This window comes from Hipposideros armiger, unplaced genomic scaffold (assembly GCF_001890085.2).
Source record: "Hipposideros armiger isolate ML-2016 unplaced genomic scaffold, ASM189008v1 scaffold_50, whole genome shotgun sequence".
Classification (NCBI taxonomy): domain Eukaryota; kingdom Metazoa; phylum Chordata; class Mammalia; order Chiroptera; family Hipposideridae; genus Hipposideros; species Hipposideros armiger.
In genome coordinates, this window is record NW_017731400.1 from 312,923 (window position 1) to 330,834 (window position 17,912).

At 41.8% G+C, this 17,912-nt stretch overlaps 1 protein-coding gene across 1 annotated transcript in view; it reads left to right on the forward strand.

Moving 5' to 3' along the window:
• The first annotated feature begins 4,349 nt into the window (after nucleotides 1-4,349).
• DCDC2 (doublecortin domain containing 2) overlaps nucleotides 4,350-17,912 on the forward strand; it is a 123,153-nt gene continuing 109,590 nt past the window's right edge. The window contains exons 1-3 of the mRNA XM_019640486.1: nucleotides 4,350-4,445; nucleotides 5,085-5,446; nucleotides 8,495-8,549. Coding sequence (XP_019496031.1) covers nucleotides 5,154-5,446; nucleotides 8,495-8,549 — 348 coding nt within the window. The 5' untranslated portion in view covers nucleotides 4,350-4,445; nucleotides 5,085-5,153. The remainder of the gene's footprint in view (nucleotides 4,446-5,084; nucleotides 5,447-8,494; nucleotides 8,550-17,912) is intronic.

The window sequence follows — 17,912 nt, forward strand, 5'->3', positions numbered from 1 at the left end:
TAATTATAGTTGACATACAATATTATTCAACATCAGCTTCAGAAATACAGTGCGGTGGTCAGGCCTCTTCATCGACTATGAAGTGGACTCCCCAACAGGACATGGGTCCATCTGGCCCCCTAAGAAATATTTACAACATTACTGATTATATTCCTCGGACTGTCTTTTTCTATCCCTGAGGTCATATTGCAATTACCAATTTGTATTGTCTCAAATAGGCTCTCCCTTTTAACTCCTCAGAGGAGATACCGGTTACCACAGGTGGGGCTTCCTCTCAGGCAGTGTCCCTGACTTTTCTGCCATGTGACATCACTGTCCTTCAGCAAGGGCTCCCCAACAGACACAGACCTCTTCACTATCTCCTGAGCAGGTCTGGGAGAGATGACAATTTGCCTTGTGAAGTCTCCCCAGTCTTATTCCTCCATATTGTCTTTGCTTATCTTCTCTTCTTCACAAAGACTCCTTTTATTTCCTCTCCATCTCTTCACTGTATCACATCCAATCAATTCTTCAAGGCCTATCTCAAGACTCACCTCCTCTGGGTGGCCCTCCCTGATTGCTATTGCTAACATTAATCTCTTCTTTGCTGAATGCCGACATGAACCTACAATCTTACTCCTATTCTCCTGGTGGCTCCTCTCCCCGTTTTCCCCTTCTATCCTTCCCTCTCTACCTCACCCCATTCTTCCTTCTCTTCCTCCTGTCCTCCTAAATGAGAATAAACTTATTCATCTCAACTCTTTTTTTAAAAAAAAAGAATTATTACTAACTTTTGAATATGTAACAATAACATTTTAAATGTAAGTGAGGGGTATAAAATTTAACAATAATATAAAGACATGTACAATTCAGTGGGTTTTAGTATATTCACAATATTGTACAATCATCACCACTAATTCCAGAACATTTACATCACCCCAAAAATACACCCTTTACATTCCAATTTCCTCCTCCCCCTATCCTCTGCTAACCAATAATCTACTTTATGTGTCTCTGGATTTACCTATTCTGGACATTTTGTATAAATGGAATCATACAATATGTGACCTTCTGTGTCTGGCTTGTTTCCCATACTATAATGTTTTTTAAGTTGTAAAATATATCAGTACTTCATTCCCTCTTATGAGTGAATAATATTTAATGGTATGGATATTCTAGTATATTAACCTCTTACTGGATAAATTCCAGTATCTTAAATCTTTTCAGGTCTGGTTGTGTGTGTGTGTGTGTGTGTGTGTGTGTGTGTGTGTGTGTGTGTGTTGTTTCTTCAGGCTCTCATTCACTACTTTTCTTATAAGTTTTGCTTTTTGACTGTGAGTTCATGTTCCTTGGAACATTATCTGTGGGAATTATTTGTAGATTGAGTAGAAGTTGTGATCCTTCAGATAGGCTTTGTGCTGACTTTCTCAGACATGTGAGGGTAGTTTCAACCCAGAATCATGTCCGCACCACCCTTCACTCTCATATCAATTCATTTAACAAATATTTATTAAACACCTGCCATGATACCAAGTGCTGGAAGTCCCAGGCAAGATAATATTTCCTTCTGCAACGCAGAGAAAATAGAAGCTCTCTGTTTGAATTCTCTCAATTTTCCTTCTCTCTGCCTGTAAACTTGTCATTTTAATGTTGGACTTGCAGATCATGCCCTAAAGAACTACCAATTTTTTCACTGATGTCAAATCTCTTAACATAAAGTTGTATATGTTTTTCAAAGGAAGAAAATAGTGACTTGGATAAATATGATATTAGTTTCATGTATAATTTAAAGGTAAATAGGTATAGGTTTCTTTGGGGGTTTGCTTTACAACAGAAAGCAATATAAAAAATAAAAAAAAGGTTCAGTGTTTTTGGTTTCAGGAGATTGTGACTACTGATCTCACACTCTAAAAGGCAAAAAGTCAACTGAAGTAGGAAACTTAATTTTTATTATTCTTAACTCCTTAGTCATGTGGCAATGTATACGACAGCATTTTTACTAAGCTTTAAACCAAGGGAGAGACAGTGGGGATAATAAGAACAGGAAGGCTTAAGACATATTAAGCAGGTAGAATCTATATGATTTAGTTGTTTATAGGAGATGAGGATGTTCTCTCTTACAGACACCTTTAAGCACTTTAGATATAGCCAACCGGGGTAGGCTGCCCAGTTCATGGATATGAAGAACGGTTTAGCCATTACCAGAAGCAATAGTGTTAACCTGACAAGAGGCATTGAGGGCGTATCAGAAACTGTCATCATTATCTAAGTGTGTGTCTAGGAAACACAGTTATAAGAAACTGCAGTTCTCGCTCTTTCTGAATTGAGATATGAACATCAATTGTGAAGGTGATGACACCCTTTAAGGGAAAATTAGCAGAATATGTCCCATACTTCTTAAGTATCTCAATTGCCTTGAAAGATTATGGAAACTCAACGCTGGGTAAGAGAGCCTGCTTTCCCGTGTAGGTATCCCCCTCTGCATCCAGCTGTACATTTTCTGCCTAAGGCTAAGCAATCAGTTTTAGAATCTCTTTAGTTGTCAAGTGTTTTTTTGGCTAATCTGAAAATATGCTTTCTTTTAGAGGAGTGGTTTCCCATTTTTTTGAAGCTTTTTCTTAATTTTTAACTTAATATATTTTGCATACTCATCTAATAATTACTCAATATTTACATGTCAACCTCTTTACCAGGGATACACTGATGAATAAAATGGACACAGTCCTTTTCCTTATGGAATTTATGCATATAAACACACAATTCTACAAAGATTAAACATGCAAGTATACAAAAACATAATTAAACATATAATTATACAATTATTTATAATTATAATTAATAAGAACTATGGAGGAAAAATATATGTGTAGGGCTATTCTGATTTTGGGAGGGTGGGTAGAAAGCTTTCCTGGGGAAATGACATTTTAGTTGGGGCTTGAAGTATTAGTTGGAAGGAGCCAAATAAATAGCAAAGGGGGAGAAGGGGCCATAAAATATGTCCAAAGGAATATTCTAGGAAGTGATAAGATAAATCCTGAAAAAGAAAAACTATAGAGTCATATGAGGGAGGTGGGAATTAAAGCAGGAAGGGCTTTGTAATCAGTGTTGATGATGTTGGATTTCATCTTAGGAAAACATGGGAAGCATTTGAAGAGTTTTAAGATGGAAAGTGACATAAATAGATCTGTGATTTTCACCAGTCTTTTAGGCTGGCTGTTCTGTGGAGAATGAATAGTAAGTAGGGAGACAAAATTGGAGACAGGGTGACCTTTTAGGAGATGATGGTGCCCTGAATTCAGAAAGTGGAAATGGGTTTGGAGATAAACAAATAGATTCAAGAAATATTTGAAAGGTAGAATTAATAGAATTTGGTGATTGACTGAAGGTATTGTTGACACGTTAAATAATTTAATAAAAATGTCTTTGCCCAGATTGTAATGTCCCACACACGGTCTTCAGTTTGGAATTACATGGTGGTTTTAGGGGGTTCTGGAATCACAGAAGACTTTTTGCTGTTAGAATTTTTGCTGTGATCCGAGGTGGGTTTCTGTGGTTTCTCTGTATCTCAGTATCCTCATCTGAGAAAAGAATAACATTTACCTCTGAAGGTTATCATGAACATTAAATTAGATAATCTACGTAAAATGCCTAATGCAATGCCTAGCACATGGTTAGCGATCAATTAATGGTAATTATTACAATGATGATTTTATTCATATATGATGAATTAGGAATCACAGTAATCAGATTTGCACATGACACATGTAGCAAGAGGTCTTAGGGGGAATAAACAGAGAACACTGGCCGAGGTGAGCTGGGAGATTTCAACTTTCTGGAGAATTTTCCTGGTCCCATAATATGTATGTCCCAGAGTGAAACTGAACAAAACACTTCATATTCTCAAAGCTCCTCTTCCCCATTACCCACACTCACCTAATCCACACAAACAGTATGGGTGTGGGCTCAGGGGCTCAGCCAACCATGTAGCCATTTAGCCTTCTTGAGGCTGTGAAAAACCCCTTTCTCGGCATAAAGCTAGGAATGTGGTAGGCACTAAAAATCCTGCAGGTTACTGTCTTCACTGCTGTACCCGACTCCCACTAGCACTGTGCCTGGCACACACTAGGCGTCCATTCATAGGATGACCGCATTATAATGCCACCACGCTTCCCTTCAGCCCCCACACCTCTCTACTTCTTCAGTGACCCTACCCCACGTGCCAGCAAAGCCCAGGGGCCCGGGAGCGCGCCAGGCCCAGTTCACGAACCCTGATCCCCGCGCGGCTGCAGTTGCTATGGAAACGGCGGGAACTAACAACTCTCTTCTCAGCCGGGTGAGCCGAGCCCTGGGAGGCGACGGCAGCGGCAGGAGCAGCGGGAGGGACGCGCTGCGCCGCTCAAGTCACCGCCCAGATAGCAGAGCCTCCGCCCCGTACGGCGGCCCTCCCCCACGGTCCCCGAGCGTCGGTAGGGACCCCTCACGACCCCGCCCGAGCTCTCGTGCACGCGCCGCCCGCGGTGCTCAGATGGTACCCCTGGGAGCTTGGCCGCGGGGCGCCAGCCACGGGGCGGGGCGGGGGTCGCGGACGCGCCAGTCTCCTGCGTGTCTCGGCGCACCTTAGGCGTTCGTTTGTCGGCAAAGGAAAATCTGGGCCATTCCAGCCACAATCTTAATTGCTTTAATTTGGGAGATTAAAGCAGGAGATTGAAAGGTGAGGGAGCAAGGCGAGAAGAGAAACTAAGCCTTTGGCAAAGAGTAGCACAAATAGGACGTGAGAAATGGAGTTTCATCATCTTTATAACGTGGGTGTGCGTGCGCGTGTGTGCGTGTGGGTCCCCACCTCTCGCTCCCGCGCCCACGCGGCCTGCGGGGCTAGAGCCCAGCGCAGCTCCCGCCCCAGGTGTGACCACCTGGCCTCTGCCGGGCGGGAGGGAACAGGTGCGGCGCGCGCGGCGGGCGCTGATGGGCGGGCGGTGCGGACGGCGGTGAAGTGCTCGAGGGTGCGCCGCGAGCCCTGCCGCCGGCGGGGTCTCCGCGGGGCGCACGCCCGGCGCTCGGCGGTTGCTCGCTCTGATCCGTGGTGTGTCTGTTTCCCGTTCTTTCAGGCGGTGACTCGCCGTGTGCGGTGACGCCCCGGGGCCCCCTGAGCGCGAGCCCGCCGCGCCGGCGGGAGGATGAGCGGCACCAGCGCCAGGGCTGGCCACCGTGCCCAGCCGGTGGTCAAGAGCGTGCTGGTGTATCGCAACGGGGACCCCTTCTTCGCGGGGCGCCGCGTCGTCATCCACGAGAAGAAGATGTCCACCTTCGACGTGTTTCTGAAAGAGGTCACGGGCGGCGTCCAGGCACCCTTTGGGGCCGTCAGGAATCTCTACACCCCGCGAACCGGGCACCGCATCCGAAAGTTAGACCAGATCCAGAGCGGGGGCAACTACGTGGCTGGGGGCCAGGAAGCCTTCAAAAAACTTAAGTGAGTCGGTCTGCCCCACTGTCCACCATTTCAGGGTGCGTGAAGGCGCGCACTTGGCACCAGGAGAGGAATGACCCCCGCTACACCCAAACCTCAGTGGGTCGAGGGCCTATGTCTGCACGGGTTGATTCCTCTGAAAGCTCCCGCTGCAATTGGGGTTAGAGGTCGAAAGCGTGACTGGAGAAGGAATTTCTCTTGGGTAGCAGTAACAGCAGACTTAAAACTTGTGTAAAAGAAACAGGAATCTAAAAAAAAAAAAAGTGACCAAATTGATACTTGAGTATTTTCTGTTGTTTTTTCACTTTCCCCCCTTTCCCTCCCCCTTTTTCTTGGAACCTGTCTTTTTAGTTTAAAATCATTTTGAGATGTTGGATACTACTATATCATCACTAGAGGAGAAAACTGGCCTCTGCATCCCCCACTCCCATACTGTTAAAATTCTTTCAACCTTTCATTCCGAGTAGAACGGACCACCCTCCACTGTGACCCACGTCCCACCTCCTGCATGTTTATGCTATTGGCATAATGCTTGGAAAAGTTTATTGGCTACTATGTTTGTCTACATGCTTGACTCCAGGTACCTGGTGGCTGGACCGTCAAGGAGAAGGGTCATTATTGGTGCCCATCCTCAGTTCCTGGAAGGGAGGTCACTTGGAGTAGGTGTTTAGTGAATTAGCAAACTGCTTAGGTCTGTGGAGGCAACATTGATGCACAAGACATGACTCCTTATCTTTCTTTAGGAGTTTACAATCTAACAGGAGAAAGATTACATGCACACCAATAATTTTAATTTAGAGTACATGGAATGCATGCAATTAGAAAAACAATTAAAATTATGTGGGTGTTCAAGGTTGAGAGAGATTATTTGTGGTGGGGGTGTGTATTGTAGGACAGGTAGAATTTAATATTTGATAGGTTGAGTTTTTTTTTTTACAGTTTTATGGAGATATAGCTCACATAACGTGAACTTCACCCATTTCAGAGCAATTTAGAACTTAAAACTGAGCTTCTTGACTTAGCTGCTCCATTTCCTAATACAGAAAAGGAACAGAATTATTCCTACCTCATAGGGTTGTGGTAGAAAGTAAATGCTGTAGATGTGAACATTGTTTTATAAACATCAAAATGTTACGTACAGCGCAGCTCCCGCCCCAGGTGTGACCACCTGGCCTCTGCCGGGCGGGAGGGAACATGTAAAGCATCTCTATGTCCAGGTTCTTTTATCATATACTTTGTTTACTTTTATTAAATAATTTCTGTATAAAGCAATTTCATGGGAATGGAAATCTGCTTCAGAATCTATTTACAGCTCAAAATTGTAGACTTACTTTAGTAATTCATTTTCTCTTTTGTTTATTTGGCACTACCTACTCAAAAAAAGACAGGTATAGTTCCAAAGCAAATAGAAAGTGCACTTCAAAATCACTCTTTATATGTAAGAGATTTGCATGGTTATTTTTGCATTAGTTCTCTCTCTCTCTCTCTCTCTCTCACACACACACACACACACACACACACACACACACACACACACACACACCACAAATCTGAGTTTGTTATAATGGTGTCCATGGTTAGTTTTTCATGCTGACAGATGAACAGTGTATTTGTGTTAAAGTAGTAGTATCTATGGTTATAATGATAGAAGCCAAGAAGATTTCAATGCTGAACATATTTGAAGATTAGCAGTTGTTAAGTTTATATAACAAATGAAGCAACTGGCAGAACAAAAGAAAGCCCCAAAGATATCAAGGGTAATTCATATCATTTAGAGCCTAAATGATGTTGAGGAAGATAGCAATGGTGGAAAAATATTTTTCAAATGAAAATGATCAACTGCTTGAATTTCTTTTACAGATTTTTTCTAATATATTTGAAGCCATAATTAAACTTCAGGTTGCTATTGAACCTTTATTTTATAGCACAGAATTCTAGAGATTGTTATTGTCCCTGTGAGTTTTTGGAAGTTGACTATATTAATCCTGTGGATCTGAGATTGCTTTTTTGCACATGGCAGTTAGAACTTTTTTTATGTCAGAAATCAGTGCCTTGTAGATTTGCAAAAGTGCCATTCATTGCTAAACAGAGGGAGTATTTGCACTGTCTTATGTAAATACTGTTTATTTAAGGGAAATATGTGATAATTTCCAGAAGTATGGATTTACTAAAGCGTTCTGTCCAAAAAGCAAACAACAATAATGAAACATAGCCAAAAGGAATTCAATATAAACTTTTTTTTTTGTCAACTCAGCAATTATGGTAGCTGAGATAGAGAATCTATCTTTCTAAGCTTATAAATTAAATGCGAGATTTATACTTATTTATCTATTAAAGCATTTATTTAGCACCATCTATCTATGAAGCATAGTGGAACCAGATCACAATGATGGACTTATAGCTTAAAGTTGAAAAGGTATAACGTTTTCAGGCTGTGCTTATGCTGTAGCTAAAGAATGATCACTACTTAATATCTGTAGCAAATAGTAACGGAGTAATAGGGGTCTCCAAAGGTTAACTAATCCACCCGTCTGTCTCTTGGTTGAACCAATGCCTACACATCCCACATGGCTGAGCATGTCTGTATCATTAGGTGCTCTGATGTGTGTGTGGGGGGGAAGTTTCCCAGCCTTTCACAATTGTTATTCTAATGTATGCTATCAGTACTTTTTTGACCTGAAGTCTGTCATTAATGGAACTGTTAAGCCCCTTTACACACAAACCACTCTTTATATCAAATTGATATAAAAATTAGAAATACCATATATATAGTAAGTTGCTAAACATTGTGGGGAAAAATGTTTTCCAATAGAAATATATATTTTTAAGACTTCAATTTCATTGAAGTTTAGAGTAGACACATGTCAGCTCTGGTTGGTGATGCTGAAAGCAGTTTCTACTGCTATAATTGCTTTTAATTAGTAGCTATTGATTTTTGCTTTAGGTGTGTTTTCTATGGCTTGCTTTACTTTTTAATAATTTTAAAAAAGAAATTTACATAACTGACTCAAATGCAATAAAAGAATTCCTTATTATTATTTTTTCCCCCAGTTACCTGGACATAGGAGAAATCAAGAAAAGACCAATGGAAGTTGTTAATACAGAGGTAAAGCCACTAACATTTCGAAGGTTCAAATAAAGTGCCATTTTTGTGTTTCTTATGCTGTGTTTAGAGATTTAGATGGAATTGTAATCATAACGGATGAGTTGTCTAATCTATATAAAGGGGCATTATGTGTTTCACGACAGATAACTCTTTCTTTGGATCATCATCAGAAATGAAGAGACTGAGTAGGTGTCCTAAATATGTAGGATTAGACACAACAACATGTTCTTGTTTCCCATTCTCTAGCTATGTGTTCTCTGGTTGAAATCCATAGGTGTTTTCTGTCAAGTGAGAAGAGATTCTGAGCATTGTTATACCAACCTTTCTCAAAACTACATCACCTGTCCTAACTTGCTTCTGACAGCCCTGGGTCTGAAATAGCCAGGATCACCCTGACTGCCTCTGAGGCTTCCAGAGGACCCGTTGGACTTTCCGTGATGTCAGGAAAACACCTCCATTAAAACTTGCATTGAAGTCCACTTGAGTGTAGTCCCCAAAAGCTTGCATGAAGGTTGGAAATGAGTCTTGTGAAATAGATATTTAGAACACTACATACTACATAGCTTCTGAATCCCTAGTGGAATTTTCAGATATTCTGTGGGACATAAGTCTTAGTTTTGGGATGAAAAAATAGATTAAAACAAATTTAAGGCAGTAGCCTTAAACGTCCCAGTGGGACCGGGAAAAGTATTCTTAAACCCAGACTGGGACTCTGTTTACCAACTCAGACTTTCCCTTACTCCATTTTGACCCCACATAAACAAGTGTTTCCAAGGGTGTGTTCTGCCAGGGAAGAAATGGCGACAGAAAAAGGAATTTTTTCTCATTTATAGTGCAGATCCCCAGAGAGACTGCTTAACTCTTGCCATTTCCTTTCACATCATGTTTATACCCAACAGGACCAAATAGATGTCTCTAGAAAGAAAAAAAAAAGAGAGAAAAAAATTCTAATTGTGCAATATTTGAAGAATGTGAGGTTAATTTTATTATTCAAATAATTTGTGGAAAGAGGTGCTAATCCCAGACATTCCTTAAAATAATTAATGTTCTTGTTTATGAGTTTGGTTTTCAGTGTGTGTCAAGTTATTAATGAAAGTGTAAGCTTTTGAGCTTAAGGTAGACAAAGGTATATATATTTTTTAGGTTGTGCTTATGTTAGAGCTAAAGAGTGAGCACTAGTTAATAGCTATAGCAAGTAGTAAAAAGAAAGGACAGATGAGTGAATTAGTTTTGGATGTAATTTTGTTTGAAGGATACACAACTGTTTGAAGTAAGCTACCTTGTATGAAATTGGTAACTGTATCTGAAATTCCGCAAAAGAATTTGAGATGTGTGACTTTCCCAAAAAAGGGAGCATATATTTACTCTGGATCCCAGTATCTTTGATGAAGAGATTATGCCTGACAAAGTGCAAACAGGTGTGCAATACATTTTTTTAATATACTTTTTGGTTTTTAAAGATTATCCTTAACAATGGAAGCATTCACAAGAACTCAAGTTAATTTAACTTGCTAATTGTTCTTTCACTTTGGGGCTGTTGTTTTCTCTTTGGGGCTATGTATGAGCCACACAGACAAACTTCTGATTTATGACTGTAGATCTTATATGTGAACAGCCCACCCCTTACCTCCAACTAGAACAGTGGTTCTCAACCTGTGGGTCGCGACCCTTTCACAGGGGTCGCCTAAGACCATCGGAAAACGAAAAGATATTTACATTACGATTCATAACAGTAGCAAAATTACAGTTATAGAGTAGCAACGAAAATAATTTTATGGTTGNGAAAATAATTTTATGGTTGGGGATCACCACAACATGAGGAACTGTATTAAGGGGTCACGGCATTAGGAAGGTTGAGAACCGCTGCAATAGAAGGCTGTATCTCTTCCACTTTATTTCTTCCTGGCAAGTCCCTCCCCTTCTCCTTTCCTCTTACTGCACAGAGACTGCTGTGCAGTGTCTTAGTTTCTTAGTCCTTCCACACAAAGCCTTTCCAAGGGGATAAAAAGAAAGAAGTAGAAGAAATTTTGGGATGCAAAGGAAATAGATGGGACGAGGGAGTGAAGAACTGCTTGCCCGTGCTCTTCAGCACCTCCGCTCACCTACCCAAGCCCGCACCCCCTCTTGGAGCCCTCTCTCCCACTATTGTCTGCCCAGCCTTTCCGCCCAAGTAGTGTGTTTACTTCCCTTACGTAGCATTCCCAGTCTTGATGTTCAACATGGAAATTCCCTTCTCCAAAGCCCACACCGTGGACATGCTCGAAGCCTGCTTTGAGCAAGGGGATGCCCTACTTTCATTGCTGGGAAGGGAGAGTTTTCGGTTCCTGGCATCCCAAAAGGGAGCTCTAAGTGCACTTTCTCAGAGAGATGTCACTTTTACCGTTGGTTCTCCAGTATTCTTACTGTTGTTTCAGGTAGAGCACAAGTTGAAAAGGCTTTTGTGGGCTGCCCTGAGAACCTAACTATTGTGTATGTAATTCTTATGTGGAGAAATACCTTTCTTTTTTTCCACAACTGATTTACAATCCAACTTTTAGAATTCAGTAAGTTTTTTTTTTTTAAGATTTTTATTGGGGAATTGGGGGATGGGAACAGTGCTGGGGAATCGGGGGAAGGGGAACGACAAGTTGCTGTCCTTTTGTTCTTCAGTCTAGTTGTGGAGGATGTTGCTTCACTGGTCCAAGTTGGTACCATCATTGCGCTCTTCCCAGGTGAGACAGATCAGTCTCCGGCTTCTGGATGGCTGTTCTCAGCGGCTGCGGCCGCTCAAGCTGGCTACTATATACAGTAGCCCATGGCAACCCATTGCAGCAGAGGCTGCAGCCTACGCCGTCTTAGGACGATGGCGACTCACAGCAGCCCAGCTCCAGGTTTAGCTGTTGTTCAGCATCTTAGCTGTAGATGGCAGTGTTACTGGTCCTCATATATGGGATCTGAACCAGGGACCTCTGGCGTCCCAAGCCAGCTCTTAACAAACACGCCACTCGGCTGGCCCAAATTCAGTAAGTTTTTAAGTTAGAGGAATATCTACATTCAAAATTTGAGAACAGACTTGGCAGACATTGGACTTTCGCAACAATTATAGATTCTATTTTTTTATTTAAAATGGCGATTTCCTTTCAACATTTGTGTCTACTGAGAAAAGATTACACACCTTGTTAAATACTATCGATGACCCATATTCTTTGGAGTAAGGTAATATATCTTACTCTGAATCGCAGGCAAGGATTCACAGAATTACTTTTGAAGTGGGTTTAGAACATGATTCACAAATTGGAGGGTTTAGAGTTGTTTAAAATATTAGTAGCACAAACACTGTTTATTTACAGAAGTTTCAGTATAAAGGATGAGTAAAATCATTTCCTCTTCAAAATTGGGGGCATCTCCCTCAAATCTGAGGTAATTTAATACCATTTTGCGTGTTTAGTGCTGGGGCTACATAATAAAAGCCACCACACTAGTGTACAGGATTCAGTTACCCTAACTGCTTAAAGCATGTTAATCCAATTATCCCCACAACGTATTACTATAGAAAGACTTTTACAGTTGGATGGGGCTATGCAGAACGTGTGGCATTAGGTCCCAGCCACCGTGGCTGGGTTTTCAGATGTGACAGGAAACGCAGCCAGTGAGGGCTGGGAGTTAGCAGCTTTCCTTCCTCCCTCCAGAGCGCCCTCACCCAAGTCCATACGGCGATTTGGTTATTATTTAAATCGGTAATAATTTAGACGCGATGCTATCCACATGCTGACTACAGGTCACAGTAACTAGAATGTGCATGTCACCTTGACCCGGGAGGTTTTTTTATGGTTCCTGTCATTGCTTTTCTGTTCCATGAAGCTCATCTTTGAAGAGACACCAAAAGGCAACCAGTCCTGTTCTATTCGTCTCTGTGGCGGGATCATCGGGCAGAGAAAGGCAGAATGGGCTTCTTCCACTAGCCCAGAAGAAGCACATGATCTTATTGGGCCAATACTCCTGGCAGCAGGAGACAAGGGAGGGCGTGGATAAAAAGAGGGAGAAGAAAAAGGAGAGAGGATTAAGAAAAACGAAAGGTGACTCTGGCTGCAGAGCCAGGCAGCATCGTGGGCTCAGAGCCGACCTCGCCTCCCTCCACACAGGGCTGGCTTCTACTAATATCCAAGTAAAGAGCTCTTCCTGATGCCTCTGCACTCTTGCTTCTGCTCCTCAGTCACTGTATCACTGTATTTTCATCTTCCCGCTTTCCCTGTATCACTGGTGGTTTTAGTACAGACGTTTTTCTCATCTTCTGACCTTGGTAGATCAGCCCCTTCTGTGTGTCTTCCTGGTCCTGTCTTTGCCTCCTTCTCCCATTCCTCTCAGCCCTATCAGTTTCAGATCCGATTCTCTGCTTCCATGCTCCAGGTCCACTCACCAGCCTCTCTTTCCTCTTTAATGGAAGCAGCCTGTGGGTGGCCTCTGTCCTCCTCACTTGAAACCTCTGATCTGCATGTGGGACATCCCCCCTTCTTCCTTACCAGCCTAGGCTGTGCTCTTATGTTTTTGCTCTGATTTTGCCTCCTTTCTTCCTGTTTTTGTATCTCATTTGCTTTGCTTCCATGCAATCAATGCCTGTATTGTTCAGCATGGTAGGTGGAGTGCTGGGAGCGAAAATGAATAAGACATTCACCTCCAGGAATGTATAGTCTTGATGAGAAGACAGACCTGTGAACATCTGTAATACCACATAATGAGTGATTCAGTTGGATAGGGATTCAATTCAGTTTGTGTTGAGCTGTTTGTTTCAAGTGCTTTTGACTTTATTATGTGACACCAAAGCCATTTGTGAACTCTTCAAATGGAAGCTTCCTTCTTTGACCTAGAGTTGTAGACCCCGCCAATCATCCCCTGCCCCATGTCTCATTTGTGTAGCAAATCCTTCAGATTATGATATTCTTATAGTTATTTAGAGCACAAAACCTGTTCTGTGTAAGAGGCCTTGGTACACATACATACAGAGGGGACATGCAGGTTGGCTCCAGAGCCCTTAGGATATGTCAGGAACTGTGCTAGGCACTGGGCAGGAAATGAATCCCTCACTGTTCTTGCCTTTTTAGAGTCGAAGGGAGGAGGCAGGGACGTAAACCAACTATTATCAATTACAACTATTACAGGGCACGTGTGCTGGACTAGAGGTATTCTCAGAGGATTGAGGAAGTACAGATGGGATTATGGTTATGGGTCAGCCGGTTTGACATCGTTTTAAATATAATAGGACCTTTTATTTTTGGCCTGTTTCTTTTAGGTTAAAATTTTGAGAATGTTCCTTCCTACAACTTGATTAAGAGGAATTATTTAATACTTACCTGTATGAAAGAGTCAAAGTCTGTCTCTGACAGGAAGAGTGAAAGTCAACTTGAATGGAAAAGAGGCAAAGGCAGTCTTGTTATTCTTTTTTATTTATTTATTTGAATTGGGGAATTGGGGGAGGGGAACAGTGTTGGGGAATTGGGGAAGGGGATCAACCAAATTGTTGTCCTTCAGTCTTAGTTGTGGAGGGCGCAGCTAGCTCAGCTCCAAGTCCAGTTGTCATCTGGCTTCCTGTCGGCAGCTCATGGCCTCTAAGCTCAAGGTGCTGTGTTACAATCTTAGTTGTGGGTGGGCCTAGCCACCATCTCATGCGGGAGTCGAACCAGCAGCCTTGTTGTTAAGAGTGCATGCTCTATCCACTCAGCCATCCGGGTGGCAGTTCAGCTCAAGGTCCCAAGTGCAGTCTTAGTTTTGGGTGGGCGTAGCCCACCATCGAATAGGCAGTCAATCGATGTTAGCACGTGTTTTCACTAGCTGAGCCATCCTGCCTCCTGTTGGCAGCTCAGCGGCAGCTCAGCTCAGGCCCAGCTCAGGCAGAGTCACTGGCCCATGTGGGAATTCAACCGGCGGTGCTGTTGCTCAGAGCTTGTGCTCTTAAGCTAACTCTTAACTAACTGAGCCACTCGACCGGCCCAGCCTTGTTATTCTTCAGGTTTGGACAGTAGACACAGAGCAGCTGGCTGCAAAGTTAGCAGAGAAAAGTGCTTCTCCCACCAGCATAGGGCATCTGTAAAGGCCCAGGAGGGCCACCTCATAAAGCGATCAGTGCTTTCTTACTGCTGACACTCCCTGACCTGCTTTGCTGGGGCTTTTCAATTGCAAACCACCTTCACCTCGTAACAACCCTTAATCAATCCCCACTTCTCCTGATCTCACTCAAAAACTGTAATTAGTCCAGAACTGATCTCTGCATCCCTTAGACCCTCCTCAGAATCCTTCAATGAGAACCCAAACCTTTCAGGAGGGGATCCCCCTTTCTCTTTCAAAGCATCGTTCTGTGCTTTGTCCGAATGCCATCTCCTGCTGCACCAAATCAGCAAGTCTGATTTTGTCAGACGGCATGTTTGGTCCTGATCTTGGTAGTCTTCAGAGGAATAGATGTTAACATGTGCATCAGAACTCTCTATTAGGTTGTAAGTGTCTAGGAGGTCTGCTAGCTCTGTATAGGACCTAGCATTAATAGGCTGGTAATCATTTTAATTCTCTATAGTTTTGAATGTTCCTGTCACACAGTTAAGGGAGATGTCTTTTAGCCTCATGCATACCTGATTATTCTGCATTTCACACATGGGTGGGATGTCTCCATTTGAAAGCTGTTATGGTGACTACCTATTTAGATTTTGTTTCAGGGATAAATTAGTTGTGGTTAAACCTTTGTGTGATACATTTATTGTCTCTTTAGTATAACTTGGAGCTATATTAAATGAATGTGTTCACTCAACAAGGATTTATTGTGTGCCTGGTATGTGCCAGGCATTGTGCTTGTCATTTGAGAACCAAAGAACGTGGCCCTTACCTCATGGATTTTACAACTTTTTAGCCTTCCTTGCCTGCTATGCCTCAATTTTAACTCTAACAATATTGAGCTTTGTTGTAAAACTTGGTGGAAAATAGACTTCTTTGATTCAAGAGCTATATTTTGAGGGCTAAATAACCATTTATTATTAATAATGGGTCAGAGAATAATGGGACTAACTTTTGAGGAGTAATAAACACCTAATTTCTGGAAAATCAGTTCTACTTCCCTGGCGTTATAAATACCTAAACTACTAATTGTAACCTGAATAACAGCTGGGGTTGTCCATCTCCTTATGATCATGATGAAATTGGCTTGACCCTCCATTACTTTGCCTTTAGACTGACCACCAGTCTTGCCCAGACTTTTGCAAATCCCTGCAGGGATTATTGTATGATGCACACCTCTTCTTATGAGCTTCTGCTTCTAAAGGATTCACTGAATTTATGTACCATCTTATTCCCTTCAGGTTGTGTCTGTTTAAGACGACACCAACCCAGAGGTGAAATCTTTCCATTGATGTCCACCCAAATACCCTATTCACACAAGGTTTCTGTGCGGTGAAATTTACTGTGGTTTGTTGAAATGAAGTAGGTTTTATAGGTTGTAGAGCAATGTCAACAACTCAAAACTTAATATCAGACTTTCTCAAAAATACCTTGGTCTCATATGTCAGTTCAGGCTCCAGGCTTTGGCCTTTCCCTGTGGTCTCCTCTCTCTTTGTCTCCCTCTGTCTGGCTCTTCTCTACTTTATCCCCACCCCAAGTTCTTATTGATTTCTGACATAGAACAATTTAGAGCTTTATTTTGTTAACTTGAATCATGCTAATCTGTATTCTTAGGGTCAGCAAAAAAGGATAATTTTTACCCCCTTATTTATATTTTTAAAACATCAAGGATCTGTTTGGGTTTCCCCATCTTTTATCTGCTCTTTCTCACCGGCTAGTGGAGGTGCCAATCATAAATGCCATGAGAGACAAGGGAAAACAGAAGGTCGTGCTTGCCTTATTCTCAGTGATCCATCCATGCATAAGTGTGCTATTTATAGTTTTGAGAAATGCTGCCTTAAAAAGAAATCTGCAAATTCAAACCTGAAGTAAGACCCCAGTGAATGCCTTCATGCGGAGTGGAAGCCTCCTTGTTGGATAAGTTGTCATATTAAATCCCCTTGAATACTCCCTCATTTTAGATGTTTGTTTATGGAGAAACTGGATAAATTTTGTTTCTTCTTAGTGGGGTGGAACACTGCAGGAGTCCCTTGGAGAGGAGGAGAGAAAGGAAGAGGGTCATTGAAACCTAAAAGTATGCCTTGTCTGCGAAGTTTGTGGGAATGCGGGTTGTATTTCAGGTTGGTTACTCCTGTGAATGTCTTTAAGGTTTTGAATATCATTATTAAAACTTCACATTTCAGTTTAATCATTAGGCATAATCTCTGATGAAACATACTATGAGATTTGCTACTTAAAGGCTTTTGGTTGGGAATGAGATTCTAGACATTAAATTGGGTGTAATTATTAACCTTCTTGCAGAGAGGCATGGGGCTGTGTGGCTTAACTCACTAATCTTTAGCCTGGGAATTCTGGGTTCAAAGGGGGAACTACTAAACAGTTAAACCCCTAAATATTTCTTTCTTTAACTTGGGGAAAGATTTCCAGATTATGTTAGTCAGGTTTGCTAATTTTTTGAAGAATCAAAGAGAATAAAACCCACTTTTGTGAGTTCTTCCAACAGTAATTGAAACCCCTCCCCAGTCTTATTTTATACTTTTCCACCACTTTTATAATATAACTGCTAAGTAAGAAGCATTCTTTTAAGGACAGCCAGTTCGTATCAATGGTCATGGTGGTATTCTGAGGTGAGAGTGACCTTGCCAAGGCTCCATGAAGACAAGAGTTTTCTTTTAAAGACAACTGACTAAATTTCAATTTTACTTTACACTTTTTTGTTTTAATTTTGTCGGTATTGAGCTGTGTGTGTGTGAGAACATGAGTAAGAAAGGGTTTATGTCAACCTGGAAAATATTGGTTTAGTGTAAAATATCCATTAATAACCCTAATGAGCTCTGATCAAAAGGTAAAAGGTTAATGATTTTAGTTTGTCCATTAACATGTATCATGGCAGTTGTTCCAAATATCTTACATTCTCTCTATTTGGCATTTAGACATGCTTTTAAGAAATTGAGTTCCTGTGAAATTGGAAAACATGCAAATTGGAGCATGTATAATTTTTAATTTATAATAATAAGCTGTTCTACAGAAAGACATAAATTTAATAAACATTTAGAAAACAATTACCAACCTTGTAAGAAAAAAAATAGAAAAAGTATCTAATAAAACAGTTAAATTGCTGGGCCGGCCGAGTGGTGCGATGGTTAAGAACTGGTTTGGGATGCCAGAGGACCCCGGTTCGGATCCCACATATGAGGGCCAGTGACGCTGCCCTCTACAGCTAAGATGCTGAACAACAGCTCAACCTGGAGCTGGGCTGTCGAGAGTCGCCGGCGACTGCAGCCCCTG